Below are 25,078 nucleotides of genomic sequence, written 5' to 3'. Positions count from 1 at the left end.
CAATCCTCCTGTCTCAGCCTCCAGAACAGATAGGAATATAGGCACATGCTACTGAATCCAGAAGGATCATGAGGTGCAAACATTCTCTGTGTCTTATATAGAGGAAGAGGGGAAGAAGGAGAAAGGGAAGGCAGATGGTGTCTTAATTCTACCATTTTAAAGTTCTTCCAAAAACACAGAAAGTGGATGGCTGGGAAACTCAGACAGATTGACAAGTCAGACTAAGATCAACAATTTTTAATTCTACATGTTTAATTTAATACCAAACATAAATCAAGTATATTCATTATCTTCAAAGCACTGCATCCAATTCTACCTCAATGGCAGGAATTAGGCTCAATCTGGTGTTCAGGGAATAATCTCTGGAAAGAAAATGAGAACAAGGGAATCCAATGCCTTCTAAAAAGGATGTGAAACCCCCAGACACTGTCCTAAAGCTTCCTATCTGGAAGTTGTGGTCCACTTCCAGCGGAAAAGGAACAGACCAACGAGAGGGTCCAAGGTGCCTTCTATAATTCACTTACTCCTCCGATTTGCTAAGGGGCTCTAGTCACCAAAGGATATGGTTCCCAGAACAGTAAGTCTTCAGAGAGCTGTTGGGCTACACTGAATAAAGCTGACAGAAGCAAGGACTGACTACAGAATGGTCCATCCAACATTGCTGCCTAAAAATGCCTGGGCCCTAAATCTGTGGAAGGGTCCGTGACCCTGCTGCGTCCATAAGAGGAGATTCTGGGACCTCCAAATTATGACTTGAATTCACCATATAAAACCAAATCTATCTCTACCCCTAGGCTTCTGGCTCTTCAGTCACTCTCATCTTCATCTTCAATCAGAAACCGTTTCTTCTTTTGGAGTATTGGCGCTCCCATCTCTGGTGCTATGGGAATGACAGGGAGGAGGGAGGACATATGTTAAAGGATCAGGCAGGTGTTACAGTTTGTCTTCAGGCTGAAGTTAGGTATTTGAAGAAAAAGCAGGTCCCAGTCAGACTCCCTACCTTTGCTTCTACCCTCGTCTTCCTCCTGTTCCTCATCACTGTCCAGCAGGTGTCGCTTCTTGGTTGCTATCTTTAGCTGCTCTTTCCCACCAGGAGTTCCTTCCTCTGAAGTTACTGTAAGAGGCACAAAATTAGGGAACTGGACCTGTTCAAAATATCTTATCAGCCTTCTAGCCCAACATGGCTGGCATGAAGTAAGTGCTTAGTAGAAGAGCTGTTGTACTACTACCCTCTGAGGGCGCAAGGTCTACTTTCTTTTTGCGGGCCAACAAGAGGGCTCTCAGGGCTTCTGCTTGGTGCTCCTCACTGGAGCCTTGCTCTCCAAGGTCTCTTGGTTCTAGTTCTGGCTGCAGCTTCTCCTCCTTCTCTGGTTGACCCAAAGCAGATGCCGCTCTCCGGAGCTGAGTAGGGCTCAGTTTGGCTGGGATTCGCCAGAAAGTTTCCTACAGGGCACCAGAGGTCAAACATGACTGCAAAGTAAAAGGACTAGACTCCATTCAACAGATTATTGTTATTCATTGAATAAATATGACAGTACATTGGTAAAGATTCAGAAAAGTTGTGAACTCTACTTATCATATATATATATAGTGTCTAGCATAGTGCCTGCTATATTATGACATTCCCAGTAAATACAGTTGTTAACTGAATTAATGAATGGCTCCTGATGACTGAAAGGTGAACCAGGTATGGTCCTTGCTCTCAAGGAACTCACAACCTAATGGGAGAAAGAATGAATGTGCTATAATACCATTGGATTGGGCTCTATGAGGGAATGAACAAATTTCAGTGGCCAAAGTGATTATTTTTGCTTCAGGGATTGAAAGGATTGAATGACTTCACATTGTAGTCATCCTGGATTACTTTCCATCCTTAAATGGTAGGTTTTTCTATACTAAGGACTGATAAGGACTGCTTTTCTGAGGAAGTGAAAATTGAGCTTTTTCCTGGGGGTGGGGGTGATACTAAGGATTGAACCCAAGTGTACTTTACTACTGAGTTATACCCCTAGTCTTTATCATTTTTTATTTTTTAGATAGGGTCTTGCTAAGTTGCAGAGCCTAGCCTTCAACTCATGATCCTCTTGCCTCAGCTCCTGCTTTGAGCTGACTCTTGAAGAAAGGGTTGAGATTCAACAGGAAGATGGGTTGTGTGTGTATGTGTGCACGTGTGTATATATCTTTGTGTGTGGTTGGACTTTCAACAGAGGGACTGGCATTGTCAACTGTTTAGAGAAGTATAGAAAAACCTACCATGTAAGGATGAAAAGTAATCCAGGATGACTACAATGTGAAGTAACTGTGTGGGTGGAATGGTCACGGGGGCCTGCAAAGGTTGGTGTGCCATTTGGAAGTTGTGGATCAACAGAAATAGCTGCTACAGGAATCTTGTTCCGAAATGACAAGGGCAATGAGAAACACAGAGAGGATAACTGGCTGACACTGTGACTGGTGTACTTGCCTGACCAGAGACAGGTGGCCGGATCCCTAGCTTGTACAGTAACTGCTGAAACTGTTCATTTTCCATTGCTTCCTCATTTTCTTCTGTCAGTGGTACCAGTGGAGCTGCCTGGGAGCAGCCTAGAACAGAGCCAATAGTCACATGGTAAAGATGCTAGGAAAAAACTGCCTCCATCCCACATGCAGGTCCAGTGGCTTCCAGTGCTCTAGTCCTAAAATCGTCATCTGTTCACTCACCATCTTCTTCCCGATCATCTGCTGCTCGAATCAGGCAGTTGTGGAGCCATAGGAGGGGAGCAGAAAAGCCTAAGAGCGAAAGGGAAACATATTTGGTCCCTACCCCCATCCCAACCCTCCATTTGAGACATTTCTCCCAACTAAGCTCCTTACCTTCTTGATGTAGGCCTTGACCAAGGTTTTCAGTTGAAAGAAATGAGCCACCTTGGTCTTGTTCTGCATCCAAGCTTTCCTCTTTCTCTTCATCCTCCTCATTCTCTTCCTCTGGCAAGGGTTCCTCATCTTGAAGATCTTCCTGACAAAAATCTTGCAGGGACCCCTCATCTTTGGGCTGAAATTCATCAAGGGGATAGGAGATTGTGAAAAAAGAAACACCACATTTCAGTGGCATTTTCTGGTTCCTGACCACCCTGTTGGAAGGACCTAGTCAAAATAGCTTGAGGCTGGAAGAATCTTGGTGGGTAACTTCCAGGGAGCACTTCAAAGGGAGTGGGCTTGGGATGGGAGAGCCAGGGTAAGACTGTTACCATGTTGGAGGGCACCAATTTCTTCCTCCGTTTCTTGTACAACTCCCGCCTCTCAGCTACCAGCCCCAGAGCCAGAAGTTTATCCACTATTCGAGCCCGTGAGCGTTTGGCTGTTATATTCTTCATGATATGACCAAGGACATCTACAGAGAGGGAATGTGTGAATACTCTAGAACAAATGGGGGAAAGGATTAGTTAAGGATATCTGAGGTCTTAGTAAAGGAAATCAGAGGTCTCTAGAAAGAGACTAAATCAATTCACCTTAAAATGACACTTAGAGGAAGTCAACATAAGGAATCTGATAAACTTCCCTTGGGATTAGGAGGCAGGGAATAAATAAGTGGACAGATTAGTTCTCATCTCATAAGGTTCCCTGAGCATCCACCTCTCTCACCATCTGAATCCTGGAACTCCTCAAAAAGCCGTTGCAGCTCCAGCTCCTGATCTTCTGTCCACAATACAATATTGGTTCCTTTTCTGTTTAGGGAGGTTGTCATTGGAAGAGGAGGCCAGGGAATGAACTGAGGAATTTCCATCCCAGTTCCCTCCAGAGCATATGCCTACCTTTGGAAATCTTTGACACTATCAGCTAGTCCCAGCCGTACCAGGTGGTGGATGACCTGCTTTCGTGTTCTTGGAACAGTATTCAGGTGTGCCAAGATGGCTTCTACCACATCCTGACCTGAAGTGAAGAAGGTATGAGGCAGTAAAGAGGGTTCCTCATGCTCAGACTTCTATCCTCATAAACACTTCAGATCTTAAGGCCTCATACCTTCCACATCCTTATGGGCAAGGTATAATTCTCGAAGCTGAGCTTCTTCCTCAGGACTCCACACAGGGCCTCTGCGACTGGAAGACCTGAATGGGGAAAGAGGAGAGAGAGCGAAATAGATCGTTGGCCCCCAAAAAGGAGACCAAAGATCCTCCCTATCAGTTCTGAAAGGGTGAGGCAGGTAGCATGAAGTGTTCCACCTAGCAGAGGACTAATATGTGCTTCCTTCTCCTCATTTTCCTTCCACTTAAGAATCCAAAGAGGCTAGGTACAGTGGTGCATGCCTGTAATTCCAACTACTCAGGAGGCTGAGGCAGGATAAAAATTTTAAGGCCAATCTTGGCCACTTAGCAAGACCCTGTCTCAAAATTTTAAAAAAGGTCAAGGTATCAAAGATCAGTGGTAAAGTACCCTTGGCTTCAATCCCCAAGTACCAAAAACAACAATAACAACAGCTGTGTGTGGTGGCATATGTCTATGATCTCAGTGACTTGGGAGGCTGAGGCAGGAGGTTTGCAAGTTTGAGGCCAGCCTCAGCAACTTAGCAAGACCCATCTCAAAGTGAAATAATTAAAAGGGATAGAGATATAGTTCAGTGGTCAAGCACCCCTGGGTTCAATCTCCAGTGCTAATACAACAACAAAAAACAAAAGTCAAACTCAGATTTTCCCTTGGAATCTGACATTACAAGTACTAATAGTAGTATGGGAAAATGAGCAGCGTGAAAGCAGAGGGGTAATATACTAAAGAAAAGGGAACAAACATTTATGTGAATTCTTATCTCAGCACTTTTCTTTCTTTTTTGGCAGTATAGGGGACTGAACTCAGAACTTCACGTATGAGAGGCAAGTGCCCTACCACTGAGCTATGTCTATAGCCTTTCCCAGCACATTTTGGGAGAGGGCTCCTGGTGGGCCACCTTACTTCCTTCAGCAACCACCTTTATAAAGTCTGATGATGGAGCAGAAAACTAGAGCAGACAGAAGTCAGGCTCCAGCCCCTGGTCCTAGGTAAAGCATTTCATCTTCTGATCTTTACCTCTGGAAGGTAAAGAAACAGACCAAATGGCCTGCAAGTTCTTTTTTTTTTTTTTTAATTAATTAATTAATTAATTAATTTTTTAATTATTTGCCTGCAAGTTCTTCCAGCTCTGAACTTCTGTGATTCTGCACCCTCCCCTACTGCCCATCCTTCCCAATCCCTAAGCTCACCTGTCATCCAGGGAACCATAGCCCTCAGTCATCTCTCGAACCACAGCTGTGTTCTTCCAGAACAGAAGCTCCACAAAGGCTTTCTGGTTGACTGCAGCCAGTGCAAAGAACTTGCCCAGAATGTACTTGGCAAAAGTTACTAGCTCCTATAGGAGAGTAAAGCTGCTATGATGCTTCAGCCCAAATGGATACATAGACCTGGCCCCCTGGGTGTTTTCTTTCCAGTTCCCAGCTGCCCCTTCTCACTCAGACTCTTCTATCCTTCCCCGTACAGCCCCCTCAATCTGCCTGCTGGCTTCTTTACTGTGTTCTCATCTCCCAGCTATTGACACCTCAGCTTCCTTATCTCCTGAAGATCATTTATATATGATCAAGAACTCCAGTTCTTGGCAGTCCCTCACTTTGTAGGCTCCAGCAGCAGGGTCACTAAGCAGACGATTAAAGAGGCAAAAGACTGAGAGCTGGAAAAGCAGGGCTTCCATCTTGAGATCATGGGCCAGCCGGTGCAGCATCTTGACCACACAGTGATTAGTGTGGGCACTATTCTGCTGGTAGCTCTGAAGCAGCATTACATAGGCTCGCACAACAGTTGAACATGCAAAGCTGCACCAAAACAATGAGGGAAAGGAAGTCAGAATTAGAAAGACACTGCTCATTCTAACAGCTGTACAATCACACCATCCTGGGACCAACTCAGCCCTCTGGGCCCAGACCGTTTCAGGTAGTCCAGGAAGTTAAACTCTTTCTCTGACACCTGGACGACTTGCAACTCCTCCTCCTCCTCCTCCTCTTCCTCCTCTTCCTCTATTCCTCTTTCCTCTGGCCCCTGCTGTCCTATATAGTGAGGATTACAGGTCTCTGTTATGCTAGTGCTGGAGCACAGGTAGAAAAAGAGGGTTGTGAAGGAATGGAGACTCACGGGGCAGTGGAGCAGAGAGGATTTGTTTCAGCAACTGCATCTCTTCCTCAGGGGAAATGTTTTGAGAGCCAAATACATCTCCTTCTGGCCACACTTCTCTGGAGCACAGACAGAAAAAGGCCTTAATTATAGGAAATCTGAGTTGTAATTAGAAGCAGAAGAATTTAGTCTTACCTTATTTATAAGCCAGAAAGATAATGCAAACTGTTACCTAAGAGTAACAGACTTTATGGAAATTTTCCTTGTAAGTTGCATTGCAAGAAAATCATGTAAGAACAAATGCAAACAATCTAAATGCTGACACTTAGTTGAGCAAATGTACATATTACACGATGGTGTTTGAAAGTCATTGACAATTACAGAAACATATCTGATGAGAATTAATGTTCAAAATATATTAAGAAGTTAAAAAGGCAGGTGTAGTAGTAGTACTTGGGAGGCTGAGGCAGGAGATTGCAAATTCAAGAATATAAATCAAAAGTAAAAAAGAAATAAAAAGGGTTGGGGATGAAGTTCAGTGGTATAGAATCCCTGAGTTCAATTCCCAGTACAGGGGGAAAAAAAAGATGTAAATCAGAACATATAATATTTCATTATTTTTGTAGAAGAAGATATATATGTATATGATATAGATAATGTCTAACATAATGAACTCCAGAAAGTTGGTCATGAAAATATTGATGGCTCCAGCACCACCAAAAAAAAAAAAAAAGTTAATGACAGTTATTTTTGGATAAAATTATCTTTATTTTTTCCCCCAATTAACTATGCTTTTTGTTATTTCTCAACAAATAATATACTCAAATAAGCCCATCAAAGTTCCCCAGTCACTGTTCAATACAGAGACACAGACAGAATTTCTCTTTTCTGAAGACCAAGAACCCTGTACTATAGTGAAGGCCTCCTCATGCCCCTAAAGTCCAGGAGGATGGGTGGGCAGGGCTCTTACCGGGCAGATCTCAATAGAGCCAGGGCCTGTGGGGCCCGACCAGAAAGGAGACAGTCTTGTATCCGCACCATGGCTTCTGCTCGCTGCTCTTCCACTGGCACTTCTGAGGCCGCATCAAAGGGAACCATGGATTCTACATTGAGTTCAGGATCCTATAGATAGATAATGTGTGGGAACAAAGGGGGAAGAAAACCCAGACTGTCTACCCAGAGCACTAGTCTTTAAAAAGATAGAGCTTCTGCAACCACCTACCTGGGTACAACACTGCAGCTGCTCAGCCAGGATCAGCCACATAGTCTCCAGCTCCTCTGGGCTATGTGGAACATTCCCAGAAGCAACAGCCTGGTCTAGAACCTTCTTTTTCTTCTTTCTCTTCTTTCGTTTGTTCTATGGGGAAAGAACTGCATGAAAATAGCAGGAGCACTAAGAAAGTCTTTTTCCCATGAATGTCTTCTCTATTACAAAACTAAGTGAATGTTCAAAGTGCCTAGTGCCTATTATGTGCTGCTCATAGGCAATGGAAGCCATAGTAAACAATACGTGTCCTCCCCCAAGGAGCTCATACTCTAGAGAAAGGCAAGTAAACAAGAAATACCTTACGGAATGGATAAGAGCTATAATGTGGATGAGCATAAAATGCCTATTTCTTGGAGTAGGAGAGTTTGCCAAAAGCAGTGATATCCTAAGGAAAAATCTAAAGGATGAATAGATTTGTTATGAGGATTAAGCAAGATACATAAAAATAAAGCCCATCATTTTTTTCTCTTAGAAAGAGAGTGAGTCAACCCCCAAATTCTGTTCCCTCAGGTCACAACTGTGAACCAGTCTTTTGTGTGAGCTCTCAGAAGTCAAATAGGATGAATGGATTGGAGGGCCCTTGAGGCTCCCACTCCATTCAAGAAACTTATAGGGCTGGGGATGTGGCTCAAGCGGTAGCGCGCTCGCCTGGCCTGCGTGCGGCCCGGGTTCGATCCTCAGCACCACGTGCAAATAAAGATGCTGTGTCCGCCGAAAACGAAAAAATAAATATTAAAAAAAATTCTTTCTCTCTCTCCCTCCCTCTCTCACTCTATCTTTAAAAAAAAAAAAAAAAAAAAAAGAAACTTATAATCAGCCGTGTGAGTTGGTGCATGCCTGTAATCCCAGTGGCTCAGGGGACTGAGGTAGGAGGATTGTGAGTTCAATGCCAGACTCAGCAATTTAGTGAGGCCCTAAGCAACTTAACAAGACCCTATCTCAAAATAAATAAAAAGGGCTGGGAATGTGGCTTAGTGGTTAAGTGTCTCTGGGTTCAATTCCTGGTACCAAACAAGAAAAAAGAAAAGAAACTTATAATCAAACACACTAAAGGTAGGAACATGAGCTCTAGAGTCTAGCCATCTACATTTGGGTATCAATAACAGTTCTTTACTCACACAATCTTGGACCACTGTGTACATGTATTCTAACGCTGTTGTGGGGATTACATGAAAACCTTAGCAGTGTTTAACATACAGTAAATGCTGGATAAATTATAGCACCATTATTACTGATAATACCACAGAGCCCTAAGTGTAAAAATACCTTTTAGCAAAGTCTCATTGGTATTGCTACCCCTTTCAAGTCCAGTTCTGATAGAATTTTAAACTGTAGCAACTAGAATTATAGGAAGGTTCTGTACAAAACATGTTGTTTTGTTTTCCAATATAGTTTTTAGTTGTAGGTGGACACAATATCTTTATTTTATTTTTATGTGGCACTGAGGATTGAACCAAGTACCTCACATGTACTAGGTGAGAGCTCTACTGCTGAGTCACAACCCCAGTCCCATAATCATTAAACTCTTATAAGTTTATGTGCCTAGCACTTAGTAGGTGTTCACAAAAAGTTTCCTGAATGAACTAAGATATTTATGGTAAACCAGGAAAAAAATCTAATGGGAAAAGGAAACCATGGTAGATTCACATGGGCAACACAAGCCTCCTGCCTTCTTATTTCAGAGTAGCTCTAACAGACCAGCTTAAGCTACATAAAATGCAAGGAGAAAGCCCCCTCTGTCCTTCACCCTCCCACACAGCTCTTTACACATCCTGCCACTGCCCAGTACCTGCACCATCAGGTTCCCACGGTTCCGACAAAACCGTTCCAACATCTTGAGGAAGAGGTGGGTGGTTTCCACCAAGTCACGAAGGAAGGAGCGGGGCTGGCATCTCTCATCAAACTTTCGAAAGAGTGCCAGGAATAGTTCTCGATACTCCATCACATAGAAAATGTTGTCTAGGAGTGGGGAAGAGAAAGGAATGGAAGGACTGGTCTGGAAACTTAGAAAAGAAAAGATGGATAAAGTTGGAACAGTGAGGAATAAGATTCTAGTCAAAGATGGGAAGGCTGGGATTAGGGATTGGGCCAGGGCCTCACTCTTGATGATGCGGCTGCTCTCTTTCACAGCCTCTTCTGGAGACATGTCCATCTCATTCACTGTGGCCAGAAGTTCCTGATAGGCTTTGAGAGCCAGGTGCATCCTATGAGTTAAAGACAAAGAAAAATGGAGGACAACTTAGGGCACTGTCTCATGAAAACATCAACCTGCCTAAAGTGCCACCCAAAACATGACCTCACTAGTGCTTGCTTCCCAGCCTGACCACCTCACCCTGTATTAGGAAAAGGTGCCATCCACAATCTAGGTGTTCACTGGGCATGGTAGCACATGCCTATGATACTATAGACTTGGGAGGCTGAGGCAGGAGGATGGCAAATTCAAAGCCAGCCTGAGGAACTTAGTGAGGCCCTATTTCTAAATAAAACAGAAAACAAAACAAAACAAAAACAAAAACAAAAGTCTGGAGATATGGCTCAGTAGTTAATTAACCCTGGTTTCAATTCTGGATACCAAAAGAAAAAATGTGTGTGTGTGTGTGTATGTGCATGTGTGTGTATTCGGACTCTCACCCAGACCTAGATGTTCACTGTGATCCCAATATTATCCCTCTCACCGTCGTGCCCAGGAGGAGGCTTCCTTGCGGTCAGTCAGCATCATCTCATAGTAGTTGGTGAGGTTCTGCTCAATGAAATGGAAGGTACGGACACTGAGGGTCTCTGAAACCAACCCTGGCTGAAAGGAGGCAGCTCGATTGAAGGCCATAAAGAAAGCCAAGGCCCACATATAGTAGGTCTCATCATGTTGCTGAGCTTTCTCTCGAAGCAGGTGATCCTAACATAAAAAAAAAAAAAAAAGATCACCATTATCCCAGGGCTTCCACCTTCTTCCTGGCCTGATGATGGGGTAGATCGTGGACACCACTATAATATTTCTCTAGGATCCACAAATTCCAATTCTCTCTTCTCCCCATGTCCTCCTCCCCTTCCTCTGGGTCAATTCTACAAGCCCTTCTTGTCATGCTAATAACCCACTCCCTCTGCATCGTCACCATCTCTCAGGTGCACACTATCTCCTTCCCACTATAAACTCCAGGGACAGCCTCCCACAGGTGCCTACCTGGGTTGCCCTTCTTACCCTCACTGGCACCATCACCTCTCTATTCCATCCCTGATGGCCTCCATATCTTTCCCAGACTCTCACCTTTACCAAACCCATAAGCCGGTTATAACAGTTCTCCAGGAACTCAGAGCAGAAGTCTCTGAGGAAGAGTCTCACATTGAGGGCAGAGCGGCGCTGAATGGACAGCTCCTGGGCAGCCCGGCGACGTCTGGGCACCCTTCGGGGCTGCTTTCCCAAATCTGAACTGTAGTTTCGAAGCTGGGGGTGTGGGGCAGGGATTAGATGTATCACAGCTCTTTCCATATCCCTGGTACTGCAATTTCCTCAGAAGAAACTCTTATTAGAAAGTTTTCTGTGAAGACTTCAGTAAAGACAATGTGGCTAATGCCAGAGGCTCTACTTCTGCTGTCACCAACTTTCTAAGGCTAAGAATGGAGATGCTTTAAATCCACAGATGGTCATTCTTAGGCCCTGCAACTCCAGTGTTCCCATTCCAAATGTGCAAATACTTACATTGTGAAGGCCTTTGTGAAAGATGAGGTCCCTCTCCCCAATGGATTTCAACCCTTGGACAATGTAGGAGCCCCCAAATCGAGAATGCCTACAGGGGAACAGCAGCAACAAGGGAGGCCAGAGAGATTTTTCAATTCTCTGGAAGCTTTGTTTCACTCTCTTTCATCAGCAGCTCAAAATGAGTTAAAGCTGTAAAATGTTATTCAGTCTCCAGTGTCTTAGATCTGGCCCCCAAGTGCTCAGCATTCCTTGCCACAGGACAGGAACACAGATAGAGCAGCTCTCAGTCACCTACCTGTTGCCTCGTTGGAGGGCTCGAGTCTTTTTCTCCGCCATCTCTCGTTGGCGCAACACCTCCAGTTCTGCCACATCTATGCTCCGCTCCTGAGCTAAGCGTCCCTGCCCTACTCCTGCCAGCTGCTCAGGGTTCTACATTTGGAAGAAGCAGGAAAAGAGTCAGAAGGACAGTCATTTCTTATCCTGAGTTCACTCCTGATAAGGATGGAAAGAATGATCAAAACAGGACTGGTGATGGGACTCTATATTGAAGACACAGCTACTCTATCCATTGCTAATTTCCCTAGATAATTCAGCCATTACTATAAAAGCAATGCTGACCATGTAGCAGAAAAGTGCCTGTGCAAAAGGACAATAGGCCTGGGTCTTACCTGATCACGAAACATAAGGGAGACAATCTCTAGTACATGCAGGCTCCACTGTTGCTCGGCAGGTGAGCTGGCCAAAAAGAGGAGAAGGTCATCCAGGCCACTAAGGTGAATAGCCCAGAGAAGCTGGTCATGGACACTGGCATCATCATCGATCCTCTGAGCAATGAGAGATGAGAGGAAGAAAGGGCATTCAGTTCCACAGCTCTTCCTGGAAGCTCTGCACCTGATTTCTTTGCCAAGGTTCTTCCCGTAGACTTGTCAGATGCAGAAAAGCCCAAAAAGGGCAGTTCAATCTAACTTAGACCACCTGACCCTCACCTTCTCTTGGTCAAAGTCAGCTGGAACATGGAGAATATTTCTGACCAGCAGTAGGATCCGCTCAATCAGCAAGTTGTCTTCCTCCTGTCGTTCCTCCCAGCCCTAGTCAGAAGGAGGAGAGTTAGAAGAAGAGACTCCATGTGGAAGGCAGGTGGTATCCACCAGGGCTGGAGGACCAAGGTACAGAAGAGAATCAGAATAAAAAAGAAAGAAAAGAAAGATTAAAACAGTCCTGAGGCAGTCAGAGACTATGGAGTAGACGATCATATCCCCAACAACTAGGATCACACCTCCAGTTTCAGCATCTTCACCTCTGATAATGGTCCCAGGGGCTCCTACAGAGCAAACACTCACCAGTTGCAGCAGCTCATACAAGGTTTCACTGAGGATTCCAAAAGTCTTCTCATTGGCGAAGGCCTGTGGAACAGTGAACAGATCTCACATAGTGTCTGTACCTTCTTCCCCTACTGCACCACAATCTGCCCCAGGGACTCTGAAGGACTATCTCACCTCTTTGTAGGCCTGTAGATAAGTGAGCACCTGTATAAAGTGGTGGCGCATGCTGGGCTCCTTAGGCACACTGCTAAAACAGAGCAAGGCTGGTTGTGTCAAGTTTACCATCAGTCTGGGGAGACAATGAAGGAAGAAGTCATTAGGCTTCCTTGCCAGGAACAAGCACCAAAACCTATCAGCTTAAATACAAATGCTGGCATGTGATTAAAAAAAAAGCTAGGGAATGAACCTGATAACAGCATCAAAGAGAGGCTTATCCTTGTGGTGCTGGGTAAGAATGGGTAAGAGGTCACTCTGCATTATCTGGAATGCTCCTAGCTGCTGCCGCACATCTCTCGTCTCATCTTCATGCCTCAAGTACCGGATCAAATCCTTCACACTCTCTTCAGAGACAGAATAAACACATACCTCAAAAACTGGACAAAGTTCCACCCAGGCCCATATGCTTTTCATACTTATAGCTTGAGAAATTCAACAGACCACCTCAATTCAAGCAATTTTTTTTAAAAAAATCTGACTCCTCAAAAAGGTACTCACCTAAACAATCTGGTTCTTTGTGATAAATGTCTCCCTCCAAGTACCCAAGGGCACTACACGTGGCTAGAAGTTCACAGTTCATCATGTACAAGTCCATACATCAGAAGACCACCAAAGGAGAAGTAAGGATAATAGAGACAGAGGAGACAAAAATGGAGAGACCTGCAGAGACAAGAAAAAAATGAATGCAGCATCCTCTCTGTGAAGAACAGAGAGGAACAGGACAGGGCAATAATGGTCAGAATATTTGAGCAAGATCCCCAAATGCCTCATTTTGGTCAGAACCAAATGTACTTCTCCCAGTCTCAGGCTTTTTTTTTTTTTTTGGTGCCAGGGATTGAACCCAGGGCCTGGCACATGCTAAGCAAATGTGGTGCCACTGAGTTACAGAGCAACCCTTCAGGGAAAGCTTTAAATTAAGGCTATTATTTGATAAAGACAAAGAGGCTGGAGCCTATGAATTAAGCACCTGCCCCATACTCTAACCTGGATCTAAAACTGTAGAAACAGTCTAAGAGTTTAAACAACTTCACAGGAAAAAATGACTAGAGAAGGACATCGGCTCTGAAATTTTTACCCTTAGAGAGCTCAAATGGTCAGACTGGACCCTCATCTTTCTTAACTCTTCTGTACATAGTCACAGCTTTGACATGTACAAGAATTAAGAAAACCCAGCTCTGACTACACAGTGAGCCTACTTGGTATATGATACATCCTAGAAGCCCTTGGCCGTCTCAGGCACTGGGAATGTGGAAATCAAAGTTCCTTCACTCTCCTCCCAAAGTTACTCACTTGGTAATCTTAGTTGAAGTCAGAGCCTAACAGAATGGGAAGGAAAAGGAGTGAATAGGAACCAGCACACTCCCTAGAATATCTCCAGAGCCTGGGACAGTGGTGCATACCTGTAACCGAAGCAATTCAGGAGGCTGAAGCAGGAGGATCAAAAGTTCAAGGCCAGCCTCAGTAACTAAGTGAGGACCTAAGCTACTTAGTGAGGACCTAAACTACTTAGTGAAATCGTCTTAAAATAAAAAATAGAAAGATCTGGGGATGCAGCTCAATGGCAAAACATCCCTGGGTTAAATCCCCAATTAAAAAAAAAAAAAAAAGAAAGAAAGAAAAAAGAAGAAAAATCACTTCCTTTTTTCTGAAGCTTATTCCTTTTTATTCAGATTTTTAAACCCTCAGATAGTTAAATAGGCACAGATCCAGAATACTTGGCACTCGGAACTGGACATTAATAAGACAGATGCACACGAACACATAATATTCTTTACCCTGCTCCTGTGGAAAATCAGGAATACTAATCAATCCAGTCCTCTAGGGCACCTTCAGCTGCACTGCTCTCTGCCCTTAATGGCAACCTCTAGAAAGACCTTTCCTGGCTCCCATACCTACCTCTAGACACCGACTTCACTTCTGTTCCTTGGCAGGAAATGGGTAGTGAATTTCCAAAGCACTAAGGTTTAATGTCTGATGTTATCTCTCTGCATTTATGTAATTGGTCTACTTCAGGTTGCCTACTATCCTTCCACCCCCACCCAGTGGTAACCTACTTTCTGACTGCTCAGTCTAGCAATATAAGAAACCATTAAAATACTCACTGAGTGACCAGGAGGACGGAAAGGAGACTTCTCTTTCCCATTTAGTCTCAGAGACTAAAAACTCTGAGGCCTGGGCCCTGAAGAAGAGGTTCAATATATAAGATCCCTGACTCTATGTGCATACCCATACATGCATGCATGCACACACACATGCACCCAGATGGAAGGGCTTCCCTGTCTGCTCTCTTCAATCCATAGCCTAGGAAGCTGACAAAGAGAGAACAGAACTGGGGGTGCAGCTCAATGGTACAGCACTTGCATAGCATGCATAAGGCCCTGGATTAGATTCCCAGCATGCGCGCGCGCGCGCACACACACACACACACACACACACAAACCCAAACAAACCAGGTGCAGTGGCACATACTTGTAAGCCCAGTAGCTTGGGAGGCTGAGACAGAGGATCACAAGTTCAAGGCCAGCAAGGCCCTAAGCAACTTAGTAAGAGCCTGTCTCAAAATAAGAACAAAAAGGTATGGAATGTAGCTCAGTGGTAAAACACCTCTGGGTTAAATCTCCAGAATCCAAAAAACCAAAACCAAAAAAAACAGACATTAGAGCTATAAAGAGGCAAGTCAACACGTTCTCCTCATGAAAGGGCATCACAAAATCTGGCTCTGAAAGGTGTGAAATGATAGTCTTCTAACAATAAAGACAAAGCCATGTCTGGGCTTTGTTTTACACAGTCCTCCCAGCTACCCTCCCGCTTTTTTTTTTTTTTTTTGCGGTGCTGGGGATTGAACCCAAAGCTTTGTGCATGCGAGGCAAGCACTCTATCAACTGAGACCTATAGCCGCAGCCCACTACCCTCCCTCTTTATCTTGGTTCCTCCACTGTAGACCAATTCTAAATAAGGATTCAATATTTGCAAAATACAGCCCCAGCAGAGCACTCAAACCTCTGCTTCCCATATATCACTTTACCTGAAAGGCAAAAACAACAGAGGTGGTAACAACCACCATTTCTGGGAGAAAAAAAAGGACATAGGGACAAAGCAATCTTGGCAGATAGAAAGCAAGAGGGTATATAAGAAAGCTAGGACTTCTGGTTCTAATCCCCTGCAGTTCTGAGTGTAATAGGCAAAGTACAAGAAATGGGTCAGAGGACCTATTGTAAAGCTCCCAAGCCAGGGGCTCCCAATTTGGGCCATTCTTTAGAACTGGGATAAAAGAGCTTTCAACAGGAGTTTTAGTCCTCTCTGGTACAAATAGTATTTAAAAAATTAGCAACTGACAGAAAACTTAGGGGTTCATACCCTTTCTTTCCTTCCTTCCTTCCTCCCTCCCTCCCTTCCTTCCTCCCTTCCTTCTCAGAAGGAAAAGTAAGTTTGTTCTCTCTTTTGTACCGGGGATTGAAGCCAAGGGTACTTTAACACTGAGCTGTATCTCCAGCCCTTTTTAATTTTTTTACTTTGAGACAGGGTCTCACTAAGTTGCTTAGGGCCTCACTAAATTGCTGAGGCTGGTCTCTAAATTGCAATCCTTGGGCCTCTGCCTCCCGAGTCACTGGAATTATGGGTGTATGTTATTGTACCCAGCATTCTCTTGCTACTCACTCAATCTGTCTGGCTTCACCTTCCTCTCCTGAATTATGAATAATCTGACTATTGACATTATACCAATATCACACATACCCAGCCAAAACAATTCTACTCAGATCCATGGCTTCATTGTCTCCTCTAGCTATCGGGAACGCCACAAACATACATGTTCCAAGACATACAATCCTGCTCAGGGCTTATTCCCTATCCTGGAGGTCTCTTCTCCTTTCTTCCTTATCTCCAAAAGTTATGAGCCTATGTGACCCTTGAGATCCAGCTCAAATGTCACTCCTCCAATGGGTGCAGTAATGCACACCTATAATTCCAGTGGTTCAGGAGGCTGAGGCAGCAGGATCTCAGGTTCAAAGCCAGCTTCAGCAACTTAGCAAGGCCCGAATAAACTCAATGAAACCCTATCTCAAAATGAAAAGGGCTGGAAATGCCAGGCGCAGTGGCACACACCTGTAATCCCAGCAGCTCAGGAGGCTGAGGCAGGAGGATCAAGAGTTCAAAGCCACCCTCAGCAAAAGTGAGGCACTAAGCAACTCAGTAAGACCCTGTCTCTAAGTAAAATACAAAATAGGGTTGGGTATATGGCTCAGTAGTCGAATGCCCCTTGGTTCAATTCCTGGTACCAAAAAAAAAAAAAAAAAAAAAAGAGTCAAACACAAAAGGTTACGTTGTTTTTTTTAAGTGCAGACTTAAATCTTTTTTTAAATTTATTTTTATTTTTTAGTTGTAGATAGACACAATATCTTTATTTTATTTTTATGTGGTGCTGAGGATCAAACCCAGGGCCTCCCACTCTACCACTGAGCCACAACCCCAGCCCCCAAAAGGTTACATTTTATATGAATCCATTTATATTAATGTCCAGAATGAGAAAAACTATAAAAATAGAAATAGATTATTGGTTGCCAGGGACAAAAGGGAATGAAGAATAACTACTAATAAGCATAGGGTTTGTTTTAGGCATGATGAAAATGTTCTGATGTTAAATAGTAAAGATTGTACAACTATGAATATATTAAAAACAAGGTTAAAACAATGAATTTTAGGGCTGTGGTTGTAGCTCAGTAGTGAGCACTTGCCTAGCATGTGTGAGGAACCGAGTTTGATTTTCAGCACCACATAAGAAACTAAATAAATAAAACAAAGGTATTCTTTCCATCTACAACTAAATAAATAAATAAATTTTATAGTATGCTAATTATATTTCAATATAGCTATTATAAACAACTCTCCACACAATTATTCTGTTTTCAGTGTTTTAATACCAAAAAGCTAAGGACAAAGTCTCAGGATAAATTCAAGCCCTTTGAATTTAACTAATTTGACTTTATGAAAAACCTCATTTATATTGTCTTTACTTTCATATTTCATCATAGATGAGATGGGAACTTTATCAAACACCTTAGACCCAATGGATCTGGATATTTAAAAAAATGTTAGTTACTTTCCCCACTCAACTAAGTATCAAGCAATTCAGATAAAGCATTATTGATCTGAAATTAATAGTTCTAGGCCTCAGAATGCAAAAAATAAAAGGAAAAACGGATAAATATTAAATACATTTACAATTCAAAGAGAAAATTAAATTACTTTTTAAAATATTTATTTTTTAGTTGTAGTTGCACACAATATGTTTATTTTATTTTTTTATGTGATGCTAAGGATAGAACCCAGGGCCTCCCACATGCCAGGCGAGTGCTCTACCACTGAGCCACAACCCCAGCCCCAAGAAAATTAACTTACTTTTTGAAAACAAAATAAAACAAAGTACTCTGTCCCAAACCAACCCTGTTCCAAGCACTCACTGAGAATTAATACGCTTGGGAAGGCAGTTAGCATTTCTGACTTAACCCAAACCTTACTTTCCTTCTCAGTAAAATGAAAAAACAATAAAAATACCCACCCTCATAAATTTTAAATATGGTCATGTAAAACAGTGCAGTTCACACTACTCCCCATCCACAACTGCTGGTAGTCTTCATCAAGACACTTTAAGAACAAATCACTCGCCCGGCGCACACCTATAATCCCAGTAAATCAGAAGACTGAGAAGGGTGGATTCTGAATTCAGCCAGCCTCAGCAATTTAGCAAGGCCCTATCTCAAAAAGTAAAAGAGCTCAGTGGTTAAACACCTCCGGCTTCAACCCCAGGTATCAAAAAAAAAAAAAAAAAAAAAAGAAAAAGAAAAGAAAAGAAAGAAAGCACTAGCATTTAGGGTTTCTAAGAACAATTTGACTGACTTAGTTTTATGTTCAAATAAATTAAATTAATAATCTAAAAAGCCTGTATTCTACATATCTTTTTTTCCATTTTATTTTTCTAGTAATTGTATTCTATAGAAGTGTTTTTATGTATTTATTGGTACTAGGGATTGAGTGCCACCGAGCCACTTCTCTAGCCCCTAAAAGAACTTTAGAGTATTGATCTGCAACAGCTTGAAGGAAAAATCTGCCTAGCGCCTTACCAAGATAGTTTTGAGAAGCAGTGATATTAACCATACTACCCAGTGATAAGTATCAAGTGAGTACCCCAGCGAGTACTGGGAATTGAACCCAGGGAGGCTTTATCACTGAGCTACATCCCCAGCCCTTTTCTTTTTTTTTTTTTTTTTAATATTTACGTTTTTCTTTTAGGTGGACACAATATCTTTATTTATTTTTATGTGGTGCTAAGGATCGAACCCAGCCTCTCACGCATGCCAGGCCAGCGCACTACCACTTAAGCCACATCCCCAGCCCCTCATTTTTTGAGACAGAATCTCACTAAGTTGCTTAAGGCCTTGATAAATTACCAAAACTGGCCTCAAACTTGCAATCCTCCTACCTTAGCCTCCCTGGCTGCTGGGATTACAGGTGTATGCCACTGCACCTGGTGTGACAACCCCAAAATATTAATTTCCTCTCCTTCTGTAAGATTCTAAATGAAGTGCCTTCTAGGCAAAAGATAATGCCATGCAGGTGGAGAGACACTGCTCAAGAAATTTATTTACAGAATGGAAAACTACACAATATAGAAGAAACAAAGTAAGAAAAAAGGTTGCTAAGGGTAGTGGCACAACCCAGCAGTCTGGCAGACTGAGGCAGGAGTATCACAAGTTCAAGGCCAGCCTTGGCAACTTAGCAAGACTTTATCTCAAAATTTAAAAATTAAAAAAAAAAAAAGGGTTAGAAGTGTAGCTCAGTGGTAAAGCATCCCTGGGTTCAATACTACTGGGGTGGGGGGAAAGTAAGAGATAAGGCAGTATAGGCTCTAAATAAGTGATACGGGGGGAAAAAAATGGAAAACTAGGACTCTTTCAAGGTAAAGTGACCACGGAGATTGTCACTGGAAGTGTGATTAAAACTGAGATTTTGAAGGTTGCAGCACAAGGATTCAGGAAGCCAAGAAGAGGAGATGGAGAACTGCCAGAGCAAAAACAAAGGAACCAGGCTAGGGCTGTGGTAGAGTGCTTGCCTGGCATGTGTGAGGCCCTGAGCTCGGGTCCTCGGCACCACATAAAAAAATATTAAACAAACAAACAACAATAACAACAACAACAATAAAACCCAAAGGAACCACTGTGGATAGATAAGTCTCAGGAAAGCATTGGAAGGGGGTTAGAATTGGCTTTTGGGAAAATCTTGCCTTGTTCATCAATTCAAAAATTTAGAATAAACAAATAAGGGAGCCACTGAAGATTTCTTTCTTTCTTTCTTTGTACTGGGCATTGAATGCAGAAGAACTTATCACTGGGCTACATCCCTGGTTCTTTTTATTTTGAGACAGGATAGAAGTTGCGAAGTGTCTCAATAAGTTGTTGAGGTTGGCCTGGACTATGCAATCTTCCTGCCTCAACCTCCTGAATTGCTGGGATTATAGGCGTGTACCACCATAACTGGCACTGCTGAAGATTTCCGAGTTGGAAAACAAAATGATTAAAACAGAGAAACATATATCCTACAATCACTGCATGTCAAACAGTTCAGCCACTCTCCTGTGTGGCCTTAATCTCTTCCTTTCACTGCACACTCTCTGCAAAAATCACAAACTCAAAGCAACAACTGTTTTCTACTACATTCTTTTGAGTCAAATCTAGACTCAGATTTGCTGGAGAAAACCACACCACCCTGTACAATACGTGACAAATGTACAGCATCCAACCTGAGCAGGACTCAGTCCGGTCACTTTCTCACTTCTTTCCCAGGGGACAGCTATTTCTAATTTTCACCATCATTCTTAAGCACTTTACCCCACTGCTCCCCATGCCTCTCAGCTGGTGTCTCTGTCCCTTTCCTCTTAGGAACAATTAAGGCCATCAGACAAGAACTCTCAACTCCCCCTACCACGCCTAAAAACATATTTCACTTACCTACCCTAACATCTTTGCTTCTAATCTAAGCCCTTCATTTGTTATCTTGATCAATTATCTCCTGTCCCTTATTTGATTCTCATTTCTCAATTATTTCCAACTTTTCCTTTATATCAGCCCCACGCCCACATATTATGAGTTGCTCAAAATTCTTCTAATTTAAGCAAGGAGGAGGGAATCCAACATAAAACATACCTTCCTTTGGCCCCCTCCCATCCTGAAGAGTTCATGCTCCATTGGCCTACATCTTCAGTCTTCTTTTTTCTCTCTACATAGCTTCCTTGGGCAAACTTATCCATGCCCCCTGCTTCAACTACTATACAAGTCAGTAGCCAGCCAATCTGTATCCCTGGCCCTTCTAAGTTCCCAAGGCACTAATCTCAAATGTTAAACGGACTCAAAAATAGCATCCTCTACTTTTATGTCTCAAGGACATCTTAAATTCAACATGTCCAAAACTAAACTCATTTTCCCCATAAGTCATCTTCACTTCTGTTTTGGATCTAGGTATCACCTGGCTTCTCCATATAAAAGGAACCTCTTTTCTCTTTTGTGCCATATACAGAATTCCATCATGGCACTTACACCTAGGTATCACCTTGGATACTTCCATCTCTCCTTAATTTCCTTAAGCTCCTCTATATACCCTGCCTTTCCACACTGCTACTAACTCAAGTCTGTATGTCTCTTGCTTAGATTACTCAACTGCTTCCTAATCTCTTTCTGTCTGATCCTTTCCCTTAAATCTAGCCACAAGATTGTTACTTGATTTGGCCATATGACCCACCCTACTTAAAACCCTTCAAATAAAAAAAAATTAAAAAATATTTTTAAAAAAACCCTTCAAATAGGGTTAGGGGTGTAGCTCAATAGTACAGCATGTATGTGGTTAGCAAGCATGAGGTCAACCCTAGCACAAAAACAAAATAAAACCTTCAGTGGATACATAAGAAACTTCAGGTAGTTGTGGTGGTGCTCGCCTGTAATTCTAGCTGTTCAAGAGGCTGAGGCAGGAGGATTTTGTGAGTCCAAGAATTTAAGGCCAGCCTGGTTAACATGGAGTGATCCCAAGAAAAGAAGAGACGATAAGTAAGTAAGTAAATAAATAAATAAGAAAAACAAAGAAAGAAAAGGATAGAAAAAAACAAAAAGGATTTAAAAAAAAAAAAAAAAACAGAAAGAAACAAAAGAGAAGAGCTGGGTAAAGTGACTATGCCAGAATTCCAGCTCCCTGGGAAGCCAAGGCAGGGCCATAAATTCAAGGACAGTCTCTGCAATTTATCAAGAACCTATCTCAAAAAAAAAAAAAAAAAAAAAAAAGACCCCACATGCCTGTAATCCCAGTGGCTCTGGAGGATGAGGCAGGAGGATCGAAAGTTCAAAGCCAGCCTCAGCAATTCAGCAAGGCCCTGGCCAACTCAGCAAGACTCTGTCTCTAAATAAAATATAAAAAAGGGCTGGGGAGCTCAGTGGCTAAGCGCCCCTGGGTTCAATCCCCAGTACCAAAAAAGAAAATTTAAAAAAGGAAAAGAAAAGGGGAAGAAACTTCATAGCAACACCTCTGGGAATAAATGGGAGATCTAGAGTTAGAAAAAAATTTCTTTCATGTTGATACTATTGGAATTGTTTACCATTAACATGCACTACTATAAAAAAACTAAAGTTTTGATGACCCTCAACACAAAGTTCTTCATGTCCACAACACAAAGTTCTTCATGATATCCCAGCAGTTATCTTTCAAGCTTCTTGCTCAAGTTATTCGTATATCCAGAACACCCTTCCATCAACCTAGAGTCTGTCAAATTCTCTCTTTTTTCTAAGACCAAGTCTGGCTAAATTGCCCAGGCTGGCCTGGAACTTGTAATCCCTCCCACTTCAGCGTGCCCAGTAGTGGAATAATCAGAGTATACTATCACACCCTCAACTTATTGAATTCTCTTTTGAAATGGCCCAAATGGCAATTCTTCCTGGCTTCTCCATATAAAAGGAACCTCTTTTCTCTTTTGTGCCATATATAGAATTCCATCATGGCACTTGCACCTCTGTTAGTCTCTCATATAATAGTTTATATTCGTTTAAAATGTCTGTGTCTGTCTCCTTCCACTAGCCTCAGATTCCCTGAGGACAGGAATTGTTTCTTATTCATCTTTGAATTTTCAGAGCCTGGTTATGAGATCAAAATTTCCAGGTGTGGCTTGGGCAAAAATATTTCGAAAATGCTCCTCAGGTGATTTTAATTTAATCTGCTGTTAACAACTGCACTAAATGTAAACTTTTGGGAGTTGTATCCAGAGGCTCTTTACCACTGGGCTACACATCCCTAGCCCTTTTTAAAAATTTTTTTATTTTAGGACAGAGCCTTGCTACATTGCCCAGGCTGGTTTTGAACTTGTGATCTTCATGCCTTAATGTAGGAATGCATCACCAAGCCCCACTAAAATGTTAACTCCTTGATCTCAGGAATCATCATGACTAGCACAATGTAGGTGCTCAATAAATGCTTTACTAAACTTAAGTAGACAAGTCTAAAGTTGAGGATGCAACTGGAGATTTGGAGGCATTAGGATATATAGGATAGTATTTGAGTGAGGAGTGAGAGGAGTAAGGAAATAAGGAACTCTGTCACTGTAATGCAGAAGACTCTCACTTCTATGTTTTTGCTACCAAAATGAATTCCTCAAGGGCAGGAATTCTGTCCTATGCATCTCTACATACTTGACGCTGAGTACACTGCATAGTACAGATGAGGGGCTCAGTAACATTTTATTGAGTTCAGAGCCACTGATAGTAAAGGGAGATACAATATTTCATGGACACAAGGGAGAAAGTGATCAGCTTGGTGTGGGAAGGCTGGATAAACTGAATTTCAGAGGGACAAGACAAGTTATGTGGCCGAAAAACAACAATAACTTCCAAGAAGAGGTCACAGGAGGATCATAGATACTAGGTATGAAAGTGTATAATGCAGATACACCCTTTCCCTGTGACTGTGAGTCAAGTGCAAGACATAAATGTCATGTTTTTAGAAAATGAGGCTGAGAAGGTTAGAAACAGATTATGAAAGGCCCCTTATGCCACCTAAGAATTTACTCCTGTGAATGGCCAAAACGGAGCCTTAAAGTTAACGTTAAACAACAAGTTTAACTTTTTTTTTTTTTAAAGGTACTGGTGTCAGTATGAAAGGCAGAATAAACAATTGGGAGAGAGAGAGAGAGACTCAAGAGATGGAGCTTAATTAGTGACAAAAGGTCTGGTTGACAAACCCGAGTAGAGGCCGTATCTTACTTAAACTTTCCACCCAGGATAAAAGGGAGAGGGAACGTAATTCATTCTTTTTAAAAAATTCGAGATTTAAATCAAGCGGCCTGTGAACTCCGACCCCTGATGACCATCAGGCCTCTCACGTTTCTTCGAGTCTGAACCGGATGTGGAGTTCCGAAGTGAAAACCCAAAAGAACCTTCTGCTCTACTTTCAGGGCTCCAAGCCCCTACTCATCACAGTCCCATCCACTGGGACCCCAAGGTGTGCAAAGCAGCGTGGGAGGGGTGCAGTGAGAGTTCAACACCGCGCCTGGAACCGCGGAGGCGAGCCCGAGAAGGCGCAGGGTAGGAATGCGCGTGCGCGGTTAGAGACGCGTCCAGCCCTCGGCCTTTAAACCCGATGGCGGGAACTGGGACTCGGCGCCTCCCAAGCCTGTCCCCGCGATTTCGAGAGGACCTCAGTCCACCCAGAACCCTTTTGCCACACACACTCACCCGCTCTCGCGGGTCCTCCGGAGCCTCTCAGACCCAGCTGCCCTCAGGCGCTGGACTACAACATTTCCCGCCACCAGGCACAGGAGACCGGTCCCCGCCTGCTTGGGGCGCGGGGCGGGGCGAGGCGGGCTGGTCCACTGACTCCGAGCGAATGGGGGAGAAGGGAATGGTTGGTGACGAAGTAAGGAAAAGGGAAGCGAATAAAAGGACTGTTTTATCCGAATATGTTCCCTACATTGACCTAAAAGTCACAACGCTATGAATAGTCTGCTGAATTATAATAATAACCAAGTTCAGATTAGAGATAAATTCACATTTTCCCCTTCGGTCAAGTGGACTATTCCAAAGTCATCAGGGTTAGTTGGAAAAGTTACATTTTATTTGGGAGGAAGTGGAGGTACCCGCCGAAATTAAAGTTGTCTGTCATACTGTAGGCATAAGTCTAACAAGTATACAAGAGGCTTATAAAAGGAAGAAATCAACAATAAATATTCATTATTCAGTTGAGGATCTCTTCCAGCCTCTGCTGATACAGTGTATTTTGCCAATGAATTGAAAGAAGATGGGGCTGAAAAGAAAGGTTATCTCCTGAAGTATTACTCATTTGAATACAAGGAATGAGTTTCTGGGTTATGAGGGAGGGTTAGCTATGAGATGAAAGGACAGATGAGAGAAAATTGAAAAGATACATACAAAAAGAAAAAAAGACTATGGA

The 25,078-nt window shown here is 42.9% G+C and overlaps 1 protein-coding gene across 4 annotated transcripts; it reads right to left on the bottom strand.

Moving 5' to 3' along the window:
• Positions 1 to 222: 222 nt before the first annotated feature.
• Positions 223 to 24,460, bottom strand: Timeless (timeless circadian regulator). 4 transcript variants are annotated; one of them, XM_058586163.1, is made up of 31 exons: positions 24,364 to 24,423; positions 14,707 to 14,783; positions 13,103 to 13,264; positions 12,795 to 12,948; positions 12,563 to 12,677; positions 12,407 to 12,469; positions 12,053 to 12,154; positions 11,735 to 11,890; positions 11,362 to 11,495; positions 11,067 to 11,154; positions 10,635 to 10,811; positions 10,048 to 10,265; positions 9,473 to 9,576; positions 9,162 to 9,331; positions 7,328 to 7,462; positions 7,076 to 7,227; positions 6,127 to 6,224; positions 5,921 to 6,041; positions 5,609 to 5,810; positions 5,208 to 5,353; positions 3,997 to 4,082; positions 3,789 to 3,906; positions 3,619 to 3,701; positions 3,225 to 3,367; positions 2,851 to 3,028; positions 2,698 to 2,766; positions 2,462 to 2,580; positions 1,230 to 1,443; positions 1,001 to 1,114; positions 789 to 880; positions 223 to 362 (listed from the first exon to the last, which is right to left on the bottom strand). In XM_058586163.1, exons 3-30 carry the CDS (start codon positions 13,197 to 13,199, stop codon positions 807 to 809), a joined length of 3,630 nt encoding a protein of 1,209 aa, XP_058442146.1. In that variant the 5' UTR covers positions 13,200 to 13,264; positions 14,707 to 14,783; positions 24,364 to 24,423; the 3' UTR covers positions 223 to 362; positions 789 to 806. The 4 variants fall into 4 exon arrangements, with proteins under 4 accessions (XP_058442146.1, XP_046322749.1, XP_046322748.1 ...); XM_046466793.2 differs by having other exon boundaries at positions 223 to 880; XM_046466792.1 differs by lacking the exon at positions 14,707 to 14,783 and having other exon boundaries at positions 223 to 880; positions 24,364 to 24,460.
• Between the last annotated feature and the right edge of the window lie 618 nt (positions 24,461 to 25,078).

The sequence above is a fragment of the Marmota monax genome, unplaced genomic scaffold (genome assembly GCF_021218885.2).
Source record: "Marmota monax isolate L192 unplaced genomic scaffold, Marmota_monax_Labrador192_F-V1.1 WCK01_AAM20220418_F8-fsc00151, whole genome shotgun sequence".
NCBI lineage: Eukaryota > Metazoa > Chordata > Mammalia > Rodentia > Sciuridae > Marmota > Marmota monax.
The sequence above is the reverse complement of the archived record's forward strand: the minus strand, read 5'-3'. Positions and strand labels throughout refer to the sequence as shown.